The following is a 22,199-nucleotide window of genomic DNA, read 5'->3' as shown; positions in this document are numbered from 1 at the left end:
GGTGCAATTATTAAGGACATTTTTTTGTTGTTTTTATAAATGTTCAGGTAAAGTTAATGTCAAAATATTTCCAAACTCAACTATTTTCATTCCAAAACACAAAGAGTGATGAAAACTATAAAAAAACATTAAAATACAGCCTAATTAAAAAAAAATAGTACAACTTTCAGAACGAGATTTCTCGGTTGGCGCAGCACAGTGGTTAAACTACTCTCCACATTGTAACAGTATTCATACGAATGTCTGAATATAACAGCTCTGTATTGTGTGTTTCAGGTCCTGCGCATTGTGCGGCTGATCAAGGCCTCCCCAATCTTGGAAGATTTCGTCTATAAGATTTTTGGTCCTGGAAAAAAATTAGGCAGCCTAATTCTCTTTACTATGTGCCTCTTGCTGATTGCTTCGTCCATCTCAATGCAGCTTTTCTGCTTCCTTAAAGAATATGACAAATTTGAGACTTTTGCTCACGTAAGTCTTTTATGTTGTATAAAAACAGTGTTTAGTTGTAGTAAGTATAAGTTTTCATTAGCATCATAATAATAATTCTGTATTAATAATAATTTATTTGTTTATTTATATACAAGGAGGTACATTGGATTTGTGAGAGTACATAATATTGGCGTTCATACATTCTTTCAAAGCCACTAACACTCAGCATTTTGGGCTGATAATAATAATAATAATAATAATAATAATAATAATAATATAATAATATAATAATAATAATATAATAATATAATAATAATAATATAATAATAATAATAATGTTCAAAGAAATTACACTATAAGTATAATTTAACGTGTTGTATTAATGAGAAAATAAGTAAGTACCATGAGAAGGAATCGAACTTGCACACTGCACTCTCAAGCACACGCCTTAACCCTTCAATTGCGCATCGCATCATATGATGCTTTGACCAACTTGCAGTAAATTGCGCATTGCATCATGTGATGCTTTGGAGTACTACGCAAGATTTAAACAGCCCGCGTATACACGGGGTTCACCACACCTTCATCAGGGCTCTTGTAAACAGACGCCATTTTTAAAAAAAATCGTGGGCCAAACTCCAGGGTGTTAGGGGCCTCAGTATTGAGTGAGCTACCAAGCCTGACGCACGCAGCATGAGCTCACAGCACTGCTGTTCAGCTTGTGACCACAGCATCGCCTAAAAATGCCATAATATACTTGTTCATGCTATTATGTAGCGATGATATTATTACAGAAGACCCCTGACTGTGATAAAACTGACCAGGGTTCTGATAATAGCAGGATTGTGGTGATATTTGGCGCTGTGCGCCATGGAGGGAGGAGTAATGCTGTAGGAGGGAGGGTGGTGGCATTGTCTTCTGACTGTGTGTGGCCACCTTTTATTTATTTATTTATTTATTTATTTTATTTATATATATACAAGAAGGTACATTGGGTTTGTGAGAATACATTGGATAGTACAGTAATTACATTCTTGTAAAGCCACTAGTACGCGCAGCATTTCGGGCAGGTCCTTAATCTAGCAGATAATATTAAGTAGGTAAGTTCAATCAGAATTGATAAATGAAAGATACATTACAAGAGAAAAATGAGATGAGAGAGATAAGTATATTAAAGCACATTGTTATATTAAAGCTCTGATTGATTACATTGACAGCTTGATTAGTAATTTAAACAAGATTAATAGACACTCTATTAATAGTCACTTTTATTGACTGCACTCACCATACCAGCTTAGTGGTTCGCTATGGTGAACACAAATGTAGATACTTATATATAACGTGTGTATAGTATGAGATAACAGCGAGAGTAGGAGGTTGGGAACCGCCATTTTGGTGAGGGAGGAGCGTCGTCTGCAGGACTTATCATGTTGTTTACTGATGACCACGATGGTCTTTGGGCACCATACCAGTTTACTTGTACAAGTATGGTGAATAAAACAGGTAGATATTTATATATAATGTGTGTATATAGCGTAATAACACCACAAACAGTATTGTTGTAGGAGAAATATTAGTGCGTCTGGCCTTGAGGGCGGCCGCCACCAGCTGACTGTGTGAGTAGCTATGTCTCTGTGCCTTTACTCACCATACAAGCTTAGATGTACAGTTATAGTAAACAAAACATGTAAATACTTATATATAACGTCTGTATATAAAAGCAAAAACAGTATGGTGGGTGGAGAATGGTGGCAAGTCAAGTGAGGTGAGGTGAGGGAGGGAGTGGCAGCCAGTGGCAGCCAGTCACTGCCTGCCACTGCCACTGCCACTCAGCATACCAACTTAGTGGTTTGTCATGGTGAACAAAACATGCAGATATTTATATATAATCTATGTATATAGTGTAATAACTGACAAAGTATTTGTTCACTGTTTGATGAACATAATTGAATCAACAATATGCACACCATATTTTAGGGTACAGCGATGATTCACTCATTTTATTATATAAATATATCACACTACACACTATTGAATAATATTACAGCAAAAAAACTACGAAAAATCAATCGGAGACATTGAAATAATTAGGTAATTATCTCTTTGTGGAAACTCTGGCCTGACAGCTGGCGAGCAACAGACCGCCTGGGACGCACGCTGAGTCAGCGCCTATAATTTGCCAGACTTCCCCTCCCTATAGCGGGCAATATATGCCACTTACGATTTTTTTATTATTTTTCCCGTGATCAGTGAACACAAATTAACAGGTTAGGAAGAAAAAATAATTTTTTTTTTTTTTTTGGTATGCGCCTGTGGGTGTCAAGTGGTATATAGCTATGCGCCATTTAAGGGTTAAACCACTAGGCCACAGTATACTAAAAGTAATGTAGCCTAGAATTCAAGTAATTTTTTTTTTTTTTTTTTTTTTTACCTAAGTTTAGTTACAGGATGAGAGCTACGCTTGTGGTGTCCCGTCTTCCCAGCACTCTTTGTCCTATAACGCTTTGAAACTACTGACAGTCTTGGCCTCCACCACCTTTTCACCTAACTTGTTCCAACCGTCTACCACTCTGTTTGCGAAAGTGAATTTTCTTACATTTCCTTGGCATCTGTGTTTAGCTAGTTTAAATCTATGACCTCTTGTTCTTAAAGTTCCAGGTCTCGGGAAATCTTCCCTATCAATTTTATCAATTCCTGTTACTATTTTGTATGTAGTGATCATATCACCTCTTTTTCTTCTGTTTTCTAGTTTTGGCATATTTAATGCCTCTTACCTCTCCTCGTAGCTCTTGCCCTTCAGTTCTGGGAGCCACTTAGTAGCATGTCTTTGCACCTTTTCCAGTTTGTTGATGTGCTTCTTAAGATATGGGCACCACGCAACCGCTGCATATTCTAGCTTTGGCCTAACAAAAGTCGTGAACAATTTCTTTAGTATATCGCCATCCATGTATTTAAAGCAATTCTGAAGTTAGAAAGCATGGCATAGGCTCCTTGCACAATATTCTTTATGTGGTCTTCAGGTGATAGTTTTCTATCTAGAACCACCCCTAGATCTCTTTCTTTATCAGAATTCTTTAAAGATTTCTCACATAATATATAGGTTGTGTGGGGGTCTATGTTCTCCTATTCCACATTCCATAACATGGCATTTATTAACATTAAATTTCATTTGCCAAGTGCTGCTCCATATACTTATTTTGTCCAGGTCATCTTGAAGGGCATGACAATCATCTAAGTTTCTTATCCTTCCTATTATCTTAGCATCATCAGCAAACATGTTCATATAATTCTGTATACCAACTGGTAGATCATTTATGTAGACAATAAACATCACTGGTGCAAGAACTGAACCCAAGTGAATACTTTAGGGGTCCTGTAGCTTCCACTAAAACTAAGTCAGGGTTTCATGCATTGTCCCCATCCACTCTGGGTGTGGTTTAGGAGTTCTGCCTCCAGTACTCACCTAGTTGTGCTTGTAGGGGTTGAGCTTTGGTTCTTTGGTCCCGTTTTTCAACTGTCAATCAACTGGTGTACAGATTCTGGAGCCTGTTGGGTTCTATCAAATCTACATTTGAAACTGTGTATGGAGTCTGCCTCCACCACATCACTGCCTACTGCATTCCATTTGTTAACTACTGACACTGAAAAATTGTTTCTGAGGGGAGCCCCGTCAGCTCCCCGGAGCTATCCAGGCAGAATGGATATGAATAATTTTCTGGCATCAATCAAAGTGCTTGGAGTTCTTGCCTACCAGGGACCATGAGCCAGAACCTGGGCCCCTCAAGAGAGGCACGAGGAGCAATGGCCTATAGAACCCCCTCCCCTCCCCGTGTGGTTGGGAGCATTCTATGTCTGCCATCGACCGGATCTGGCACCCAGAAAGGTAGGCGCTCCAAAACAAACTCCTATTCTGGTGAAACTATTGCTACTGAAAGCCGAATGAGTGGACAGAACTCCCCAAAGGAAAATTAGGAAACGAACATGATGTCATCATGTTACCGCACTGCTGTCTGAGCAACCCTCCCCTCCCCGGGAGGGGGAAGTGGAAGTCCCAGACACCCACGCCGGTGATCCACCCTTCATTTCCCTGGCTGATGTGCTACTGGCGTGGTCTTGTTCTTTTGACTCCAGCGATTTGTCTCAGATTCTGTGCCTTGTGGCGTGGACTGTCTCTACTGGTGGTGTGTGAGCCAGCAGTAATATTCTTCGGTACTCGGGCTGCATGTGCCTAGGGCCACCTTTCCTAGGTGCCCTGTAAGTATTACCCTTGGGGCTTGGGGCCACCTTCCACAAGTCACCTCGGGTTCTACTTCCGCTGTGTCTTACTGCTCGGTGCTTGGCCTCCCTTGGAGTCAACTGGGGTCCATGTTGCTTCTGTTTGCCTCTGGGTTGGGGGTAGTTTTCATCACTGGTAGGGGTGCAGGGTACTGCACAGCTTGTTTTCACCTCTTACAGTGGCCGACTCTGTTCCCCTTGTGTACATTATCCTCTTGCGGGGGTTTTGCTTTTGTTTTTGATTTTCTGCCTGGTGAGGGGGGGTCTGTCTGGTGAGGGGGGGGTCTGTCTGGTGAGGGGGGGGGTCTGCCTTAGTGGTTGCCCCTTCTGTGTTGAGGTGTATATATCTATCATTACATCTATTCTCAGTTTTTGTGTGGTTGGTGGTACCCCTTTCACCAACCAGAGGTTCAGCCCCATGCTGAAGTTTCAGGGGTTCAGCTATTAGCAGATTGTTTGGTAGTCTTGGGCGCCAGTTCATAGTATCCTGCCTGGGCTGTCCTTAGTGTGTTAACACTTTTCTGCCATTTCCACTTGGAATTACGGGCGGTTTAGATAAGCGCTTGTCGGATCACGACGTAAATTTACGGACCGTGTTATAGTGGGTATTTACTACTCGATCGACTGGGGGTTTGTATGAATATGTTTGCTATTAAATTTTTGTTTTCTCTAATAGGCACAGTGCCTATTTGAGAAAACGGCAATGTATTGTAACTTAGAGGAGAGACTATTGAGTTGATGACACAACGAGGGTAATCGCCCACTCCACACACTCTTGTGTTGGCCGTGATCATGATTCTACATTTATATGCATATGTCTGTGTAGAGAATTTTATTCCGAACACTATACAAACAAAAAAACGGTGTGAAACAAGTATAAACTTGAAAAAACATGAGCAAAGTAAAAACTTTTTACGCTCACGGGTACAAACACACATAAGATTTTATTCGTCGCAAATTTATTTGACGCTCTGTTGGTCAATTCTATCCATGTTCTTATAGAAGTTTCTATTGTTATATATAAAACTTTCTATTGCGAACACATTGCTATAAAAATGAAATATGTAGCTCGAGAAATAATGTCAGGACAGTGAAATAAGTATAAACTTTCAAAGCGCTGCATCACAACAGTGTCGTCGCTGCTGAAATCACGGCTAACGCTTCGCCCAGTTCCCACACTCATGCGGGTCACCCCATACCATAATTAGACATTGATAGGCATATGTCTGGGTGGGGAATTTTATTGCGAGTTCAGTGATATCAAAATAAGCGCTGTAGGATGACTGTGAGGCTGGCAACAAACGAAAGAGTATGAACATTTACTTCCTGTTTGGGTGTCACGGCGAGTCACCTTCGTGTTTATTTACTTCGTGGTGGGATAGCAAATGCTTTGGTGACATTTTATGCATATGATCTTGTAGAGAATTTTATTGCCAATGCATTGATACCAAAATGAAAAACGTAGCTCGAGAATTGATGTTAGGAGCGTGAAAAGATTATACACTTTTTTGTGTTTACGCTTGAGCGCCCAGAACGCCGCGCACACAAGGCGCTTTTTTTTTCACGAGTGCCGCGTGCACTAAAGTGTTAAATTAATAAGCCTAAGGGCCCTGGGAAACCCTGTGAGGGCTCCGTGGTCCAATGGATGTGACCCTGAGTTCCCTCTTGCTTTGTGTGATTGGGAAAGTTGCTCTGTTCCCTTGTCTCTGGGGGGACAATCACCGGTTGTGCCTCTGCCATGCTGCCTGTTGGGTTGGTGATTCTTTTGACCCGGAGTCGTGCGATGTTTGTTGCTTGTACGTGCTCCAGTTCACCCAATCTGCTGATCATGATGCGAGTGTGCAGGTAGCAGCTGCGTTGCATGCTAGGTTTAGGTTGCTGCAACGCGGTAGGGTAACTGCTTCCTCGGATGCCCTGAGACTGCCTCGTTTTGGTTTTAGGGACCCGAACTTTGGGGTGGGAGTCGCTGAGGCTCTGGTTCTGTCCTCCCTTCCCTGTGTCCTTCCCCTTCTGTTGTCCATCCAGTTCCTCACCCCTTGCTTCTGGCTCCGAAGTGTCTGAAGGTTTCAGAGTCAGGGCAGGGTTTAGTTGGTGTTGAGACTCTGGCAGTCTCGAGGGAGACCCCTTCCGGAGTGACGGCGGAAGCATTCAAGCGTGGTCCTCCTGCTGAAGCTTCTGTGTCTGACCAGTGGAACCCCTTCATTCCTACTTTTTCTGCTTCCTATCTGCTGCTCCTGCCTTTTCTTTAGCGGCGGGGGGAGGGGGGAAGGGGATGTGAGCTCGGCCCCACATCCTTGGGGTGAGATTCCTGGGAAGGGAGAGGGGTGCACTTTGGGGCTTTGGGCCCCATTGGACCTTGCTTGGGTTTTTCTACCCTTAAAGCAGGGCTTGGTGTTACAGGGTGTGGGGTTATCTTTTGCTCCCTCCTTGTACGAGTTGGATTTGCCACCTCACCTCCCTGGGTTCGGTTCCGTGGCCCCAACGGTCCTTTCGGTTCTGCCTTTCCGGAGGTTTCCGGCTTCCCGAGTACAGTCACAGTGAGTGCGGGAAGCCCTTGCGACTTACCTCATGTGCAACCCGGATTTTGCTTTGTGATGGATCCGCAATCCTTCGTGTATGGATCTTTGTGTCCTTACTGGGATTGTTACGAAGTTCCGGAGTCGTCCTGGTTAGCAGACTGCCCTTTCTTCTCTTTGGTAATGTTGTCTTTGGTGGCACATGTGTTGTCTGCACTGTTGAAGCTGTTCGCACCACTCCTGCAGGAAGCGGTTTCGCAGTGTTTTGCTTCTCGGTTCACTTGTCGGCAGGTAGTGCTCACTTCTTCCTTGGAATTCGCTTGGGCCCTGGCTCTTAGATTGTCTTCGCCCTTTTGTCCGTTGCTGTTTGCAGAGTCTGTGGTGATGTAGTATCTGCAGGCGGTTTCAGCTAGGTGCCGTCCTAAGTCAGAATTGTTGCTCCTCCGGGGGGGCTCGTGGGGGGCCATCCCGGGTGGGTTGTGCCAGGACTCGGGGTTCTTTCTCTTGTGGTAGGCCAGTGGTGTCAGGTTCGGCATTGGCACAGCCTTTGGTGCCATCTGTTTCTGTTCAGCGCGGGGATCACCCTTTGCGCCATTTGGGTACTCGTAGGGTGCGTCGGATCTTTCGTGGTTCGTCCCATTGACAGGGCGATTGGGGAGGGGGGCACACTCTTTTTGCGCCTGGTGCCACGATTTGTAGGCCTTTCGGGTCATTTTGTACTGCCTGTGGTGGTGTTGGGTGGCTCCTCTTCCTTCGGGAGGGAGGGGGGTTCGGGGCTGGCACGGCAGGTCTCTTCTGCGCTCTGTCAAGTCGTCTTGGAGTCGGTTCGCTTGGGCATGGTCGAAACATTCTTGTCCCTCAGGTGGATCTCCCACTTGTTTCCGGTCCCAAAGCGGGACTGCGTGGACCTCTGGTTTATTCTGGACTTGTCTCGTCTGAACCCGTGGGTTTATTGCCACTCCTTTCGGATGACTACTCTATCCCAAGTTCGTCTTCTGTTGAGCCGGGCGCTTGGATGGTGTCCCTGGACCTCCAGGATGGAGGTTCTGGGACACTTCTAGCCTACCTCGACGACTGACTGGTGGTTTGGGCTCCCAGCCTGTCTGCGTGTCTGCTCACCAGAGATTTGGTTCTTACCCAGCTTACCGGGTTCAGGTTTTTGGTGAACTGATGGAAGTCCCATCTGGTTCCCTCTCAGGTTCGGGCTTGGCTGGGGCTTGTGTGGGAGCTTGGACCGCATCCTTGTCTCTTCCTCTGGGGAGGGTTTTGATGCGGTCCTTGGTTCTTTGGGACTGGTCGCTTCGGGTGACTTGTCTGCTGACAAGTCACCAAAAAGGCAGCCAGCCAAACAACAGACTCGTTGTTGGGCTCTCCTGGTGGTTCACATTTGGGGGGGGGGGGGGGGTATCCAGTGTCCTGGCAGACGGCCTCTCCTGGTTTATTTCCATTTCCATGGAATGCACGGTCAACGCCGACTCGTTCTGTTGGCTCTGCCGGACGTTAGGGCCTCCGGAAGTGAATCTCTTTGCGTTGGCGTGGTCGAGGCATCTCCTGGTATACGTGGCACCCTTTCCCAACTGTGAGGCCGTCGGGGTCGATGTCTTCTGGCAGGACTGGGCGAGGTGATATTATCTATACCTCTTCGCCCCGGTTCAGCTGTTGCTCCATGTCCTGGCTTGCTCGGAGACTTACCAGGGAAGCGTAGTCCTCTTGGCCCCTTGGTGGCCGGCCCAGCTTTGGTTTCAGCCGCTGCTTGCTCGGTGTCCGAACCCGAGGGTCTTCCCACAGCTCTGCTTCTTTCAGGAGATCGGTCCTGCCCATTACGAGGTTGGTTCGCTTTTCTCCTTAAGTCTTCGTGTCTGGTCTTTCTGACTCATGTCCATCACCATTTATATGGGTGCAGATGGCTTCGTTGTTGGTCTCCCATCTGTGTGCCTCATCTCGGTGGCAGTATGAGGTTTCCTGGCAGTCCTCCCAATTTTTCCTGTCACTGTGTAGGTGTACTTCGGTCTTTGATAGGGTTGGTGGTTTTCTTTCCTGTCGTGGTTGTTTCAGGACCGTCACCTTAAGCTGAATACTATCGCCATCTATCGTGCGGTGCTGGCGGAGCTGCTCCAGCTTGCATTCGGTATTGATGTTACGTCTACTATGTTCCACAAGCTGTCCTGTGTATTGTTTCACCTCAGGCCTGATTATGCATCGCCTGAGCCCTCCAGGTCCTTGGACCAGATGCTTTCTTTCCTCTCTTCTCCTTCGCTTGTGGTGGCCCCTTCAGTTCAGGATTGTTTTTCCAAGGCTCTTTTTTCCTGTTGGCACTGGAATTTAAGGGTCAGGTTGGGGAGCTTCGCAAAAAGCCGAACTAGTGGACAGAAATGAGTTCTGTCCACTAGTTTGGCTTTTTGTAGCAAATTTTACCAGAATAGGGGTTTGTTTTGGGGCACCTTCCTTTCTGGGTACCTGACAAGGTCAATGGCAGACATAGAATGCTTCCAACCACATGGGCGTTTCTATAGGCCATTACTCCTCGGGCCTCTCTGAGGGAGGCCAGGTTCTGTCTCGTGAACCTGTGGGCCGGTAGGCCTCTGAACTCTATATACATGATTGATGCCATTGTTTGACATTAGCATAACAACCTGGATAGCTCCGGGAAGCTTCTGGGTCTCATCCAGAAAATGGCGTTTCATTTCATTCAACACTGGTTTTCTGGAGGGAGCCCTGTTGGCTCCCTGGAGCTATACAAACTGAATGGATATGTATAACTTTCTGGCATCAGTCAAAGTGTTTGGAGTTCTTTCCTACTGGGGACCACGAGCCAGAACCTGGCCCCCTCAGAGAGGCACGAGGAGCAGTGGCCTATAGAAACCCCCACTGTAGTTGGGAGCATTTTATGTCTGCCATCAACCGGGATAGGCACCCAAAAAGGTAGGCGCCCCAAAACAAACCCCTATTCTGGTGAAAATATTGCTTCCGAAAGCCAAATGAGTGGACAGAACTCCCCAAACAAAATTATCAAACTAGCATGACGTCTTCACGTCGCCAGCCCCAGACCCTCTGCGCCTGCGATCCAACTGGCAGTTCTTGGCTGATGTGATTACTGGCCGGCCTGGTGTCTCTGGCTTCAATTTTGTTTCAGTTCAGTTCTATGCCTTGTGGTGTGGTGTGGGTGTTATTTTCACCAATAACAGCGGCCGGCTCTATTCCGCCTGGGTACATTGTCCTCTTGCAGGGTGTTTCTTTTGTTTCTGTGTTTGCCTAGTGGGGGAGTCTGCATTGTGGTTCCACCTTTGCTGTTCTTGGGGTATTTATATATATATTTTCTGTTTAGTGGTACTCCCCGTTTGGCCCCCGTGAGTGGACACGTCCCGGGGGTTCAGCTTTTAGAAGTTTGTTTGGAAGACTTGGGCACCAGTTTCCCTGCCTGGGCCTCCCTTGGTGTGTAACCATGTCTAAGGACCCTAGGAAACCCCATGGGGGCTATGTGATCTGAAGGATGTGACCCCTGAGTCCTCCCACCCCTTGCATCTTGCGAGTTTCAAAGTTGCTCTGTTCCCTTGTCTCAGAGTGACACTCACCGGTGCTGCCTTCGCCTTGCTGCCTGTTGGGTCGGTGTTTCTTTTGACCCGGAGTCATGTGACGGGTGTTGTCTGTACATGCTCCCGTTCACCCAAGCCACTGATCATGATATGTGGGTGCAGGCAGCTGCAGTGTTGCATGCTAGGTTTAGGTTGCTGCAACGCTCTAGGCTGGTTGTGGCCCCCGATGCCCCGAGACTGCCCCGTTTTGGTTATCGGGGTCCAGACTTGGGGTTTTGGTTATCAGGGTCCAAACTTGGGGATTTTAGTTATCGAGGTCCGGACTTGGGGTTGGGAGTCACTTTGGCTCTGGTTCCATCTGCTACTCCAAGTCCTTCACCTTCTTTTGTGCATACTTCCTTCCAATTGTTTCTGGCTCCGAACCATAGGCGAGTTTCGGGGTTGGGGCAGGGTCTGGTTGGGTTGAGACTCGGGCAGTCTCGGGGTTTTCCTCTTCCGGGATGGCGGCAGAGGCATTCGAGTCTGTTCCTCCAGTCGTGCCATATGGGTCTGACCAGTGGTCTCCCTTCCGTAGTGTTTTGTATGGCTGCCCTGGCTTTTACTTGTGGGGCTGGAGCTTTGGGGAAACAACTCGGCCCAGTGTCCTGCCGTAGAGGTTCCCGGGGTTGAGAAGGGGTTGCCTGGGGGACCTATGCCTTGTTTTGCCCCGCTTGAGTTTTTGTACCCTTGGAGCGGGGCTTGTAGTTCCTCAGAGTGGGGTTTTTCGTTCCCCCTCTGCGTTCATGTTCGTTTCGAGTCTACTCTTCCCCGGGTTCGATTCTGTGTCCCTTCGGGTCCGTCAGTTCCTTAGGGTGCTTTTCTCCCCTTTCCTTGCCTTTTAGCGATTATGTCGCATACATGTTCCCTTCGTATTGGGATCCCCGTGTGTCCCTTGGTCAGGGGTGTCTTTGGGTCATGTGTACCTCTGTGGATTTGCGCTTGCTTCTCACGGTTCTCGTTGTTTCACAGAACTCGTCGATACTTCCAATATTATTGAAACGTCTGTTGACTTCCTGTGAGGTTTTCCTCTAGTCCTTTCTCGGACTCGTTGGTCCTCTTCCGTGCTTCTTGTCTTCCTTTGATTCTGTTTTCCCATTATTTAGTCTGTACATTGTCTCTCGTTCCTGTCTTACCATTCCTATTATTCGTTCCATGCACCTTGCTGGCACCCTCCCCGGAAAACGGGTGTGCGGATTGGTCCTCAGGCGCGGGGTCTGGGGGGGTACTGTTTTTGTTTTGGGCGGTTTACACATTTGTTGGTGTTCCACGTTCTTCCTCGCGGATTCCACACCGTTCTCGCTTCTCATATCTCCAATCATAGCCCCCTGGATATGGTGTTCTGGATTTTGTGTGTGGGGCGATCTTCTAATTCTTTTCTCGGCTTGCGAGAGTGGGGCGGCTCTGAGTGGCGCCTCCTCTGCCTCTGTACTGCACGCACCTTGTCTTCTCCTACTGGGTACGCACCTCTGGTCATTCTCCACTAGAGATGCTCCTGTTACATTGCATGGCTCAGCTGTGTCGTGACACGGTGGTGTCTCTGTTCTGCAGGTGAGATTGTACTGTCTGGGGCCTCTGTCGGTCAGGTGCTGGTGTTCGCGCTTTTTTGGTGGGGGTACTCACCTAATTGTACTCACCTAGTTGTGCTTGTGGGGGTTGAGCTCTGGCTCTTTGGTCTCACCTCTCAACTGTCAATTAACAGGTGTAAAGATTCCTGAGTCTTCTGGGCTCTCTCTCTTATCTGCATTTGAAACTGTGTATGGAGTCTGCCTCCACCACCTCACTTCCTAGTGCATTTCATTTACTAACTACTCTGACACTGGAAAAGTTCTTTCTAATGTCTCTGTGGCTCATTTGGGTACTCAGCTTCCACCTGTGTCCCCTTGTGTGTGTATACCACCAGTGTTACATAATGCATCCTTGTTCACCCTGTCAATTCTCCACTTGACAGGGTAGCATCAGTGGCACCTAATGGGTGTAAAGTGTCATGTGTTTTGCTTGGACACTTTGCATGTGGCTTATGGTGACTTTACTTTGTTCGTGTCTTGTTCTTAGTTGTACAGTGGGGCACTGCCCCGTATTTTGGTGATTTTTGTTTAGTTTTCGGCCCTTGGGTCTTTAATTGATATTTGAGCACTCCTTCGTTCCCTCGGTCTGTACTTTCTGTGCCCTCATTCCTTGACTCGGTCTATGATATCTAGACACTTCTTCCTTGCCCATCTTTGGTGCCTGGCTGCACCCTGATATCCATGGTGTACCTCTGTGTCTGTGCAGCCACCCACAAAACATGATGTGCTTGGTTGTGTACATTGCATTAACGGCAATGCCAATTTTCTTTTCCTTGCCTATTTCCGTTTTTCCTCACTGTATGCTCCACATGGCTGTGGAGCATGGCTATGCAAGTGGTTGTGAACTTCTGGTCAACTGCTCCTGTGCTTCTGGTTCCTTTTCTTGGGGCAGGAGTAGCTAGAATTCCGGTCCTGGTTATGGCTTTTCTTTGTTCCTTTTCCATAATGTATGTTTTTGCTTTCCTGCGGTACACGTCCTGCATAGTTCTCCTCATGAATACCTTGGAGACATGGGTGTTGTTCTTCCCTGCTGGAGCTGGTTGCACTGCTCCTTTGGGTTGCGGGATCACTGTTTTTCGCTACGCGTCTCGCGCTTTAGTTTGTGGTGCTTGTTTTCCTCGTGGGCCTCTGCCTGGGCCCTGGCTCTTCTGTGTTTGGCCTTGTAGGCCCTTCAGGGGTCCTGGGGGAAGTTCCTCCCAGACGGGGCATGTCTGCTCGCCTGGGTTGGTTCATTTTTGGCTCGCAGGGATTGGGTTTCTGGTTCCCTGGCAGCCATTCCTTCTGGACTTTGCCAGCCTTGGTTGGGGGCGCTGCTTTACTCGGTTTCCGATCCTGAGGGTCTTCCCGCGGCTCCGCCTCTTTATGAGAATCTGTCCAGCCCTGTACGAGGCTGGTTCATTCTTCCCCTTGAGGCTTCGTGTCTCGGGTTTTTGTCTTGAGTTTCTCGTCACTTGTGTGGGCGCTGATGACTTCATTGTTGGTCTTCTACCTGCGTGCTTCGTCTCAGCGGCAGTGTGTAGTTTTCCTGGTGGTCCTTCTGGTTTTCCTATCACTGCGAAGGGTTCTTCGGTCTCTGATAGGGTTGTCTTGTCTTTCCCTTCGGGGTTGTTCCAGGACCATCGTCTGGTAAAATGTACTGTCGTCTCGTATTGGGTGGCACTGGCGGAACCTCTCCAGCTTGCGTTCGGTGTTGCTGTTCCTTCTGCTCCATTCCACTTGCTGTCTTGGGCATTGTTTCACCTCTGGCCTGCTCTTGCGCTTCCGGTGCCGTCCTGGTTGTTGGCCCGGATGTCTATTTTCTTTCTTCTCCTCGGTTTGTCGTGATCCCTTCAGTTCTGGTGTGTTTTCATTTTGTATTTCAGATCTCTTTCTTCTGTTGGCGTTGACCTCTAGGGGTCGGGGCGGGGAGTTTCCGGCTCTCCTCCGGCGCCCGTGTTTTTTCTGCCTCGTTTGGTCATCGTGGTAGGTTGTTTGTTTGATGCAGTCTCCTTCTTTTCAGGTGATGCGTGGGTCTGCTGCTTTCCGGAGTGATCCTTGGGTTGCTGCTTGGTTGGTCAGGCCGGGGGTGATTCATTTGTTGCTCAGTTGTGGCTCTTCACTGTTCTCTGCGAGTCTTGGCCTCTGGGGCTGTAGACACGTTTTGGTTTGCCCTGGTTCCCTTCCTTCCCTCCTTCCTGTTGTGGGGTTCAGATCTCCCCAGTCATCTGTAGGGTCCTTTAGTGTCATCTGTAGTCTTGTTTTTATGTTAGGGCGCATGGCGTCCACCTCCCAGATTCTTCCCTCATTTCCATATCTGTGGTGAGGTAGCTCCGGGGAACCGATAGGGCTTTCCCAGAAAACCAGTGTTGAGTGTAATGAAACGTCATTTTCTGGGTGAGTCCCGGAGGCTCCCCGGCATCCCTCCCTCCCTCTGGTCGGAGTTTTCTGCATATTTTGACATCCTGCCTAAGAACTGCCTATTGAATCGCTGGCACGGAGGGTCTGGGGCTTCCCCTTCCCACTCCCGGGGAGGGGCGGTCGCACTGACGGCAGCGCGGCAACGTGATGACGTCATGTAAGTTTTTATAATTTTGTTTGGGGAGTTCTGTCCACTCGTTTGGCTTTCGGTAGCAATATTTTTACCAGAATTGGGGTTTGTTTTGGGGCGCTTACCTTTCTGGCTGCCTATCCCGGTCGATGGCAGAAATAGACTGCTCCCAACCACAGGGGGGTTTCTATAAGCCATTGCTCCTCGTGCCTCTCTGAGGGGGCCAGGTTCTGGCTCGTGGTCCCCGGTAGGCAAGAACTTCTAGCACTTTGACTGATGCCAGAAAGTTATACATATCCATTCAACCTGGATAGCTCTGGGGAGCCTCCGGGACTCACCCAGAAAATGGCATTTCATTACATTCAACGCTGGATTTCTTGGGGGAGCCCTTTCGGCTGCCTGGAGCTTACTAGGCTGATATGCTAATGTCAGACTTTTGGCATCAGTCATGTGTATGGAGTTCTGTGAGCCTACCAGGGACCACGAGCCAGAACCTGAGGTCAGATTCACAAAGAAGTTACGCAAACACTTACGAACCTGTACATCTTTTCTCAATCTTTGTCGGTTTTGTTTACAATTATTTCACAGTTGATGAGCTCTGAAGCACCAGGAGGCTGTTTATAACAGTAACAACAGTTGATTGGGAAGTTTTCATGCTTGTAAGCTGTTTAATAAATGTAACCAAAGCCGTCAAAGATTGAGGAAAGATGTACACGTTCGTAAGTACTTGCGTAACTGCTAAGTGAATCTGGGTCCTGGCCCCCTCAGAGAGGCATGGGAAGTAATGGCCTATAGAAACCCCCGTGGGGTTGGAAGCATTCTATGTCTGTCATCGACCGAGTCAGGCATCCAAAAAGGTAAGCATCCCAAAACAAACCCCTATTCTGGTGAGAATATTGCTACCAAAAGACGAACAAGTGGATAGAACTCCCCTGAAAGAAACGAGCAAACGAGCGTGACGTCACACATCGCTGAACCGCTGTCTGTGCAGCTCCCCCCTGCCTGGGAGGGGGAAGGGGGAGCTCAAGCAAACATGGGAGCAAACGAGCCCATGCTCGTTTGCTCGTTTCTTTTAGGGGAGTTCTATCCACTTGTTCGGCTTTTTGTAGCAATTTTCACCAGAATAGGGGTTTGTTTTGGGATGCTTACCTTTTTGGATGCCTGACTCGGTCGATGACAGACATAGAATGCTTCCAACCCCACGGGGGTTTCTATAGGCCATTACTTCCCATGCCTCTCTGAGGGGGCCAGGTTCTGTCTCGTGGTCCCCGGTAGGCCCACAGAACTCCATACACATGACTGATGCCAAAGTCTGACATTAGCACATCAGCCTAGTAAGCTCTGGGGAGCCTCCAGGGTCTTGCCCAGAAAATAGCGTTATATTACATTCATCGTTGTTTTTTTGCCAGACTCTCCCCCACCCTATTGCGCTCAAAATATACCACCTACTATTTTCTTATTATTTTTCCTGTGATCAGGGAACACAAATAACCATTTTTATAAGAAAAAAATATATATATTAATTTTTTTATTTCTTGCTGCTGGACGTTTTGCAAGCTGTAATTGCAAGAGCAGCTCAGTGGTTAAAGTTAATATTTTCACAAATCTAGAATATAGGATTCTTGGTGGGGGGTTAAGTATCTTTACCTATGTCACAAGACAGCATAAGTTTTGACCTCAGTCTGTTTATTTTAATGTTCATGTAAACTTCCTGTTAATGAGACAATAATATATACCATAAATATGTTACGTATGATGTTTGGTCAAATTTGTATTGATGTATGAGAAAATTTTGGGGGTTACAGTGAGATTGTCTAGCATCCCTTGATTCCCAAGGTACACACACACACACACACACTACCGACTGAGCCATGATGAGCTAAAAGTATCTCAACCAGAAACAAGTCAGTGCATGGTTATCAGGAGTCCAGGGACGAGAGTTCGATCCCATCATACAGCCTCAGTATTTTCTTGGATACATGATATTCTTGTGATTTCATTGTGCGTTGTATTAGCATTCTGTACTGTATTCATTTATTTATCAGAGTGAAGTCATTACTCACATGCTTTATTTTAGTATGTGAAAAGAGCACCTAATTTTAGAGCATTAATATTTCCAATTCTTCATTTCAGGCTTTCATGTCAATGTTCCAAATTCTGACCCAGGAAGGCTGGGTGGAAGTTATGGACGAGACCATGATAAAAACCATGAAGGGAACCACAGATGAAATTGCACCAATTGTAGCCATATACTTCATTCTGTATCACCTCTTTGTAACACTGGTAGGTTTCTTGTGTATCTTTTCTGGGAGAGCTCGATAGTGGCTTCCTCTTGCTAACTGCCATGTATAGTGCCACACCTATTAAATTGCACCAAGCTTTTGTGAGTTGCCATTTTCTGGGTGAATCCCAGAGGCTCCCCAGAGCTATCCAAGCTGATGTGTATTTATTAGCTTTCTGGCATCAGTCAATGTGCATTGAGTTCTTGCCTACTGGGGACCACGAGCCAGAACCTGGTCCCTTCAGAGAGGCACGAGGAGCAATGGCCTATAGAATTCCCCGTGTCATTGGGAGCAGTCTATGTCTGCCATCGACCGGAGAGAAACAGTTTGGCACATTTCCTATCACCTAATGCTTCTGTTCACCTAGCAGTAAATTGGTACCTAGAAGTTAATCAGCTGGTCTGGCACCCAGAAAGGTAGGCACCCCAAAACAAACCCCTATTCTGGTGAAAAATTGCTATGGAAAGCCGAAAGAGTAAACAGAGATCTCCAAACGAAAATTAGCAAACGAGCACGACGTCGTCACTTTGCCTTGCTGATGTCTGTGCAACCCCTCCCTTCTCGGGAGGAAAAAGGGGGAGCCCCAGACCCTCGCATCAGCGATCCAACGTCAGTTCTTAGGCTGGATATAAAAAATATGTGAAAGAGAGGGATGCAGGTGAGCCTCAGGGACTCACCCGGAAAATAGTGTTTCATTACATTCAATGCTGCTTTTCTGGGGGGAGTCTTGGAGCTAACTACCCAAAGACAAAAAAAAAAAACACAGGGACTTACCCGGGAGGTGGTCAGTCCTCACTCCTCAACGCGAAGTAGAAACAACTTGCTGCAACCGCTGACCCAATGCAACACAGGCCTTACCAGGTCCAGGTGCATTCACAATATAGCAAGTGGCCAGGACCCTGTTCAACTTCCAAAACCCTGTGCCCGAATGTCAGCCCAAGACATGTTGCCAAAGATGGCAGCCAAAGCAGCAAACTTTCGAACGTCGTGGGCCCGAGGATAGACCATAGGCTGGTTAGATTTAATAACCCTGTGGACAACCTGGGAGACCCGAGTCTGGGAACAGTGAAGGAGGGAAACGGGGTCAATCCAAAGCACATCCCTAGGAACTGAAGCCGTGGCCCTGCAAATAACAGCAGATAGCCACAACTGGACACAATTCATGATGCACCCCCTGACCAACCAAGCATCAACAACCCTGGGATCCCTCCAGAAAGCAGCAGTCTCTTTCTTCGCCAGAAAAGAAGGACAGTGCTGTAACTGAACAAATCTCCCACCAAGACCGACAGAAACCCCTGTGCCGGAGGAAAGCATGAGGCTCCCTGACCCAACCCCCAGATGGCAATGCCTACAGGAAAAGAGCCTTAGAAAAGCAATACTGAATCAAAGGGGCCACTACAAACCGAGGAGAAGAGGGGAAAAAAGAGAGCACTCGGTCCAAAGACCAGGACGGTTCAGGCGGCACATGAGTAGACTGGAGGTGAAACAATGCACGAGACAGCTTACAGAACAGGTCAGAAATAACATCAATACTTTAGACAAGGTGGAGCGGCTCCTCCAACGCCGCACGATACTAGGCGACAGAATTCGACATAAGATGGCTGTCCTGGAACAACCACGAAAGGACAAGGCAACTCTATCAGAGATCGAAGTACACCTATGCAGTGAGAGGAAAAACTAGAAGGACCATATGAAACATTATACTGCCGCCGAATAAAGCACGCATGTTCGAGACCAACAACGAAGCCACCTGCGCCCCATACAAGTGATGATAGACTTAGTCAGAAACTCCAGACACGAAGACTCGAGGAGAAGAACGAACCAGCCACGTACCGGGCTGGACCGACCTGCTGAAAGAGGAGGAGCAGCTGGAAGACCCTCGGGTTCGGACACCGAGCAAACAGTGCCTGAAACCAAGGCTGGGCCAGCCACCAAGAAGCCAGAAGAACAACTCTTCCCTGGTAAGTCTCCAAGCGGGCCAGGACCTAGAGCAACAGCTGAACCGGGAGAAAGAGGTACAGGTAACCCCCATCTTGCCCAGTCCTGCCTGAAGGCGTCAACCCCGATGACCATGCATTCGGGGAAAGGATCTATTTATACCGAGAGACGCCTCCACCACGTCGACGTGAAGAGATTCACTTCAGGAGGCCCGAACGTCCGGCACAGCCAACTGAACAAGTGTGCGTCGACCGTCCATTCTGTGGACAGGGAAATGAACCAGGACAGGCCGTCCGCAAGGACATTGGACACCTCCCCCTCCCTGAGTGTGAACCGCCAAGAGAGCCTAACCCCAAGAACTCAGCAGACGAGTCACCCGAAGCGACCAGCTCCAAAGAGCCAAGGACCGCATTGAACCCCTCGGTTCAGGTAATGAACCACTGGTGAACAGTCCAAATGGAGCTGGATCCTCGATCTGCGAGCGACCCGAATCCTACAGAGCGACATCCACACAGCCACGAACTCCTGCGCTGTGCTGTGAGCCCGACGGAAGGATGGACCTCACTGTCCCTAGTCAGCCTAGTGAGCACTAGTCACAAAACCCCAGCCAAGATACGACGCATCTGTGAACATATCGAGCGAGGGCTCGGGTAGGCGCCAAATCACTAAACACTAAAAAACCTGAAGAGGAAGTAGGCAACGGAGCAACCGATGCAAAGCCCCCGGAGGCCGAACCCAGCGGTCGTGAGAGAGGCAGAAGGGACATTCCCGAAGGAACTAGAACATCCGATGAAGCCACTCTCGACCCAGCGGGTAGACCATCATGGCAAAGTTCAGGCTCCCGCACAAACCCACGAGCAACCCAATGCGTGACCCAGGAGCCCCTCAGAAACAGACAAAGGCGGGAACGCAGGTGAAGCAGAGCCGCCGGAGAAAGAGACAAGGAAGTGGTATGAGCATCCCACACAAGAACCAGCCAAGACCGAACCTGAGAGTTCCAGATAAGACTTCCGCCAGTTCACCAAGAACCCAAACCCGGCGAGCTGGGAAAGAAACAAATCCTTGGCAAACATACCCGCGGACTGGCTAGGAGTCTAAAACAGCCAGTCATCAAAGTAGGCCAGAACTCGAACACCTAACAGATGCAGGCGGGCCATTATGACCCGAGTAAGGCATATGAAAACGTGAGGCGCCAGATTCAAGCCGAATGGAAGGAAACGAAAGCGGTAACCTTGACACCTTACAGCAGTAACCTTGACACCCCACAGCAGTAACCTTGACACCCCACAGCAGTAACCTTGATGCCTCACAACAGTAACCTTGACACCTTACAGCAGTAACCTTGACACCCCACAGCAGTAACCTTGACACCCCACAGCAGTAACCTTGATGCCTCACAACAGTAACCTTGACACCTTACAGCAGTAACCTTGACACCCCACAGCAGTAACCTTGACACCCCACAGCAGTAACCTTGACACCCCACAGCAGTAACCTTGATGCCTCACAACAAAACCGAGCCAGTCCCTCAACCTCGGATGAATCAGGATGTGCCAATACGCATTCTAGAGGTCCAGGGACACCATCCAATTGTCCGGCTCCAACAGAAGATGGACCTGGGACAGAGTAAATATAAAATATAAAAACAGAAAAATATAAAAATAATAATATAAAATAAAAATAATAATAAAATAATTAAAATAATATAAAATAATATAATAATAATAATAATTATAATAAAATAATAATAAAATAAAAATATAAAAACAGAATTCACGTACAAAACTCAGGCAAATCATAACATAGAACGAAAAGGCAATGTAAAGGATCTGGGTGTACTCATGTCGGAAGACCTTACCTTTAAAGAACACAATAAAGTAGCCGTCACAACTGCAAGAAAAATGACAGGTTGGATAACAAGAACTTTCCACACTAGAGATGCTATACCGATGATGATACTTTTCAAAATGCTTGTGCTCTCTAGAGTGGAGTACTGCAGCACAATGACAGTCCCTTTCAAAGCTGGAGAAATTGCTGACCTGGAGAGCGTGCAGAGAACCTTTACTGCTAGAATCCACTCGGTAAAACATCTAAATTACTGGGACCGACTAAAGAGCCTAAATCTGTTTTAAGTAGTCTAAAACAGCTACTTGAGCACTACGACAAAGTCACTGAGGCATTAGAAGAGAAACAGAATGCTGATGTGATATACACGGACTTCGCAAAGGCTTTCGATAAATGTGACCATGGCGTGATAGCACACAAAATGAAGTCAATGGGAATAACCGGTAAAGTAGGACGCTGGATACTCAGTTTTCTGTCAAACAGGACTCAGCGAGTAACTGTCAACCATATAAAATCTAGTCCAAGTTCAGTGAAAAGCTCTGTACCTCAGGGTACAGTCCTTGCACCGCTGCTTTTCCTTATTCTCATATCAGATATAGACAAAAATACAAGTCACAGCTTCGTATCATCCTTTGCAGATGACACAAAAATCAGTATGAAAATTACCTCGGCTGAGGACATTGAAAAACTTCAAGCTGATATTAATAAAGTTTTCGACTGGGCATCAGAAAATAACATGATGTTTAACAGTGATAAATTCCAGGTACTCAGGTACGGTAAAAATGAGGACCTTAAACATAATACAGAGTACAAAACACAATCAAATGTACCCATAGTAGGAAAACAGCATGTAAAGGATTTGGGAATAATAATGTCTGACGACCTAACGTTTAAGGAGCATAACCAAGCAAATATTGCGACAGCCAGAAAAATGATAGGATGGATTACGAGAACTTTCAAATCCAGGGATCCCATCACAATGGTTGTACTCTTCAAGTCACTTGTGTTGTCCCGTCTTGAGTACTGCTCAGTACTCACTTCCCCCTTCAAAGCAGGAGAGATTGCTGAAATAGAGGGAATACAGAGAACATATACGGCACGCATAGACGCAATAAAGCACCTAAATTATTGGGATCGTCTCAAAGCCCTCCAAATGTACTCACTAGAAAGAAGACGAGAGAGATATCAAATAATATACACCTGGAAGATACTGGAGGGCCAAGTACCAAATCTACAAAGTAAAATAACAA

At 47.2% G+C, this 22,199-nt stretch overlaps 1 protein-coding gene across 3 annotated transcripts in view; it reads left to right on the top strand.

Moving 5' to 3' along the window:
• Positions 1 to 22,199, top strand: part of na (sodium leak channel non-selective protein na) — a 631,552-nt gene that overhangs the window by 124,807 nt on the left and 484,546 nt on the right. For all 3 annotated transcript variants that reach the window (XM_069314566.1, XM_069314565.1, XM_069314567.1), the window contains exons 10-11: positions 277 to 468; positions 17,018 to 17,167. In XM_069314566.1, the coding sequence (XP_069170667.1) occupies positions 277 to 468; positions 17,018 to 17,167 (342 nt within the window). The remainder of the gene's footprint in view (positions 1 to 276; positions 469 to 17,017; positions 17,168 to 22,199) is intronic.

The sequence above is a fragment of the Procambarus clarkii genome, chromosome 79, assembly GCF_040958095.1.
Source record: "Procambarus clarkii isolate CNS0578487 chromosome 79, FALCON_Pclarkii_2.0, whole genome shotgun sequence".
Classification (NCBI taxonomy): Eukaryota; Metazoa; Arthropoda; class Malacostraca; order Decapoda; family Cambaridae; genus Procambarus; species Procambarus clarkii.
Note: the sequence above shows the minus strand (reverse complement) of the source record. Positions and strands in the feature narration are given on the sequence as shown.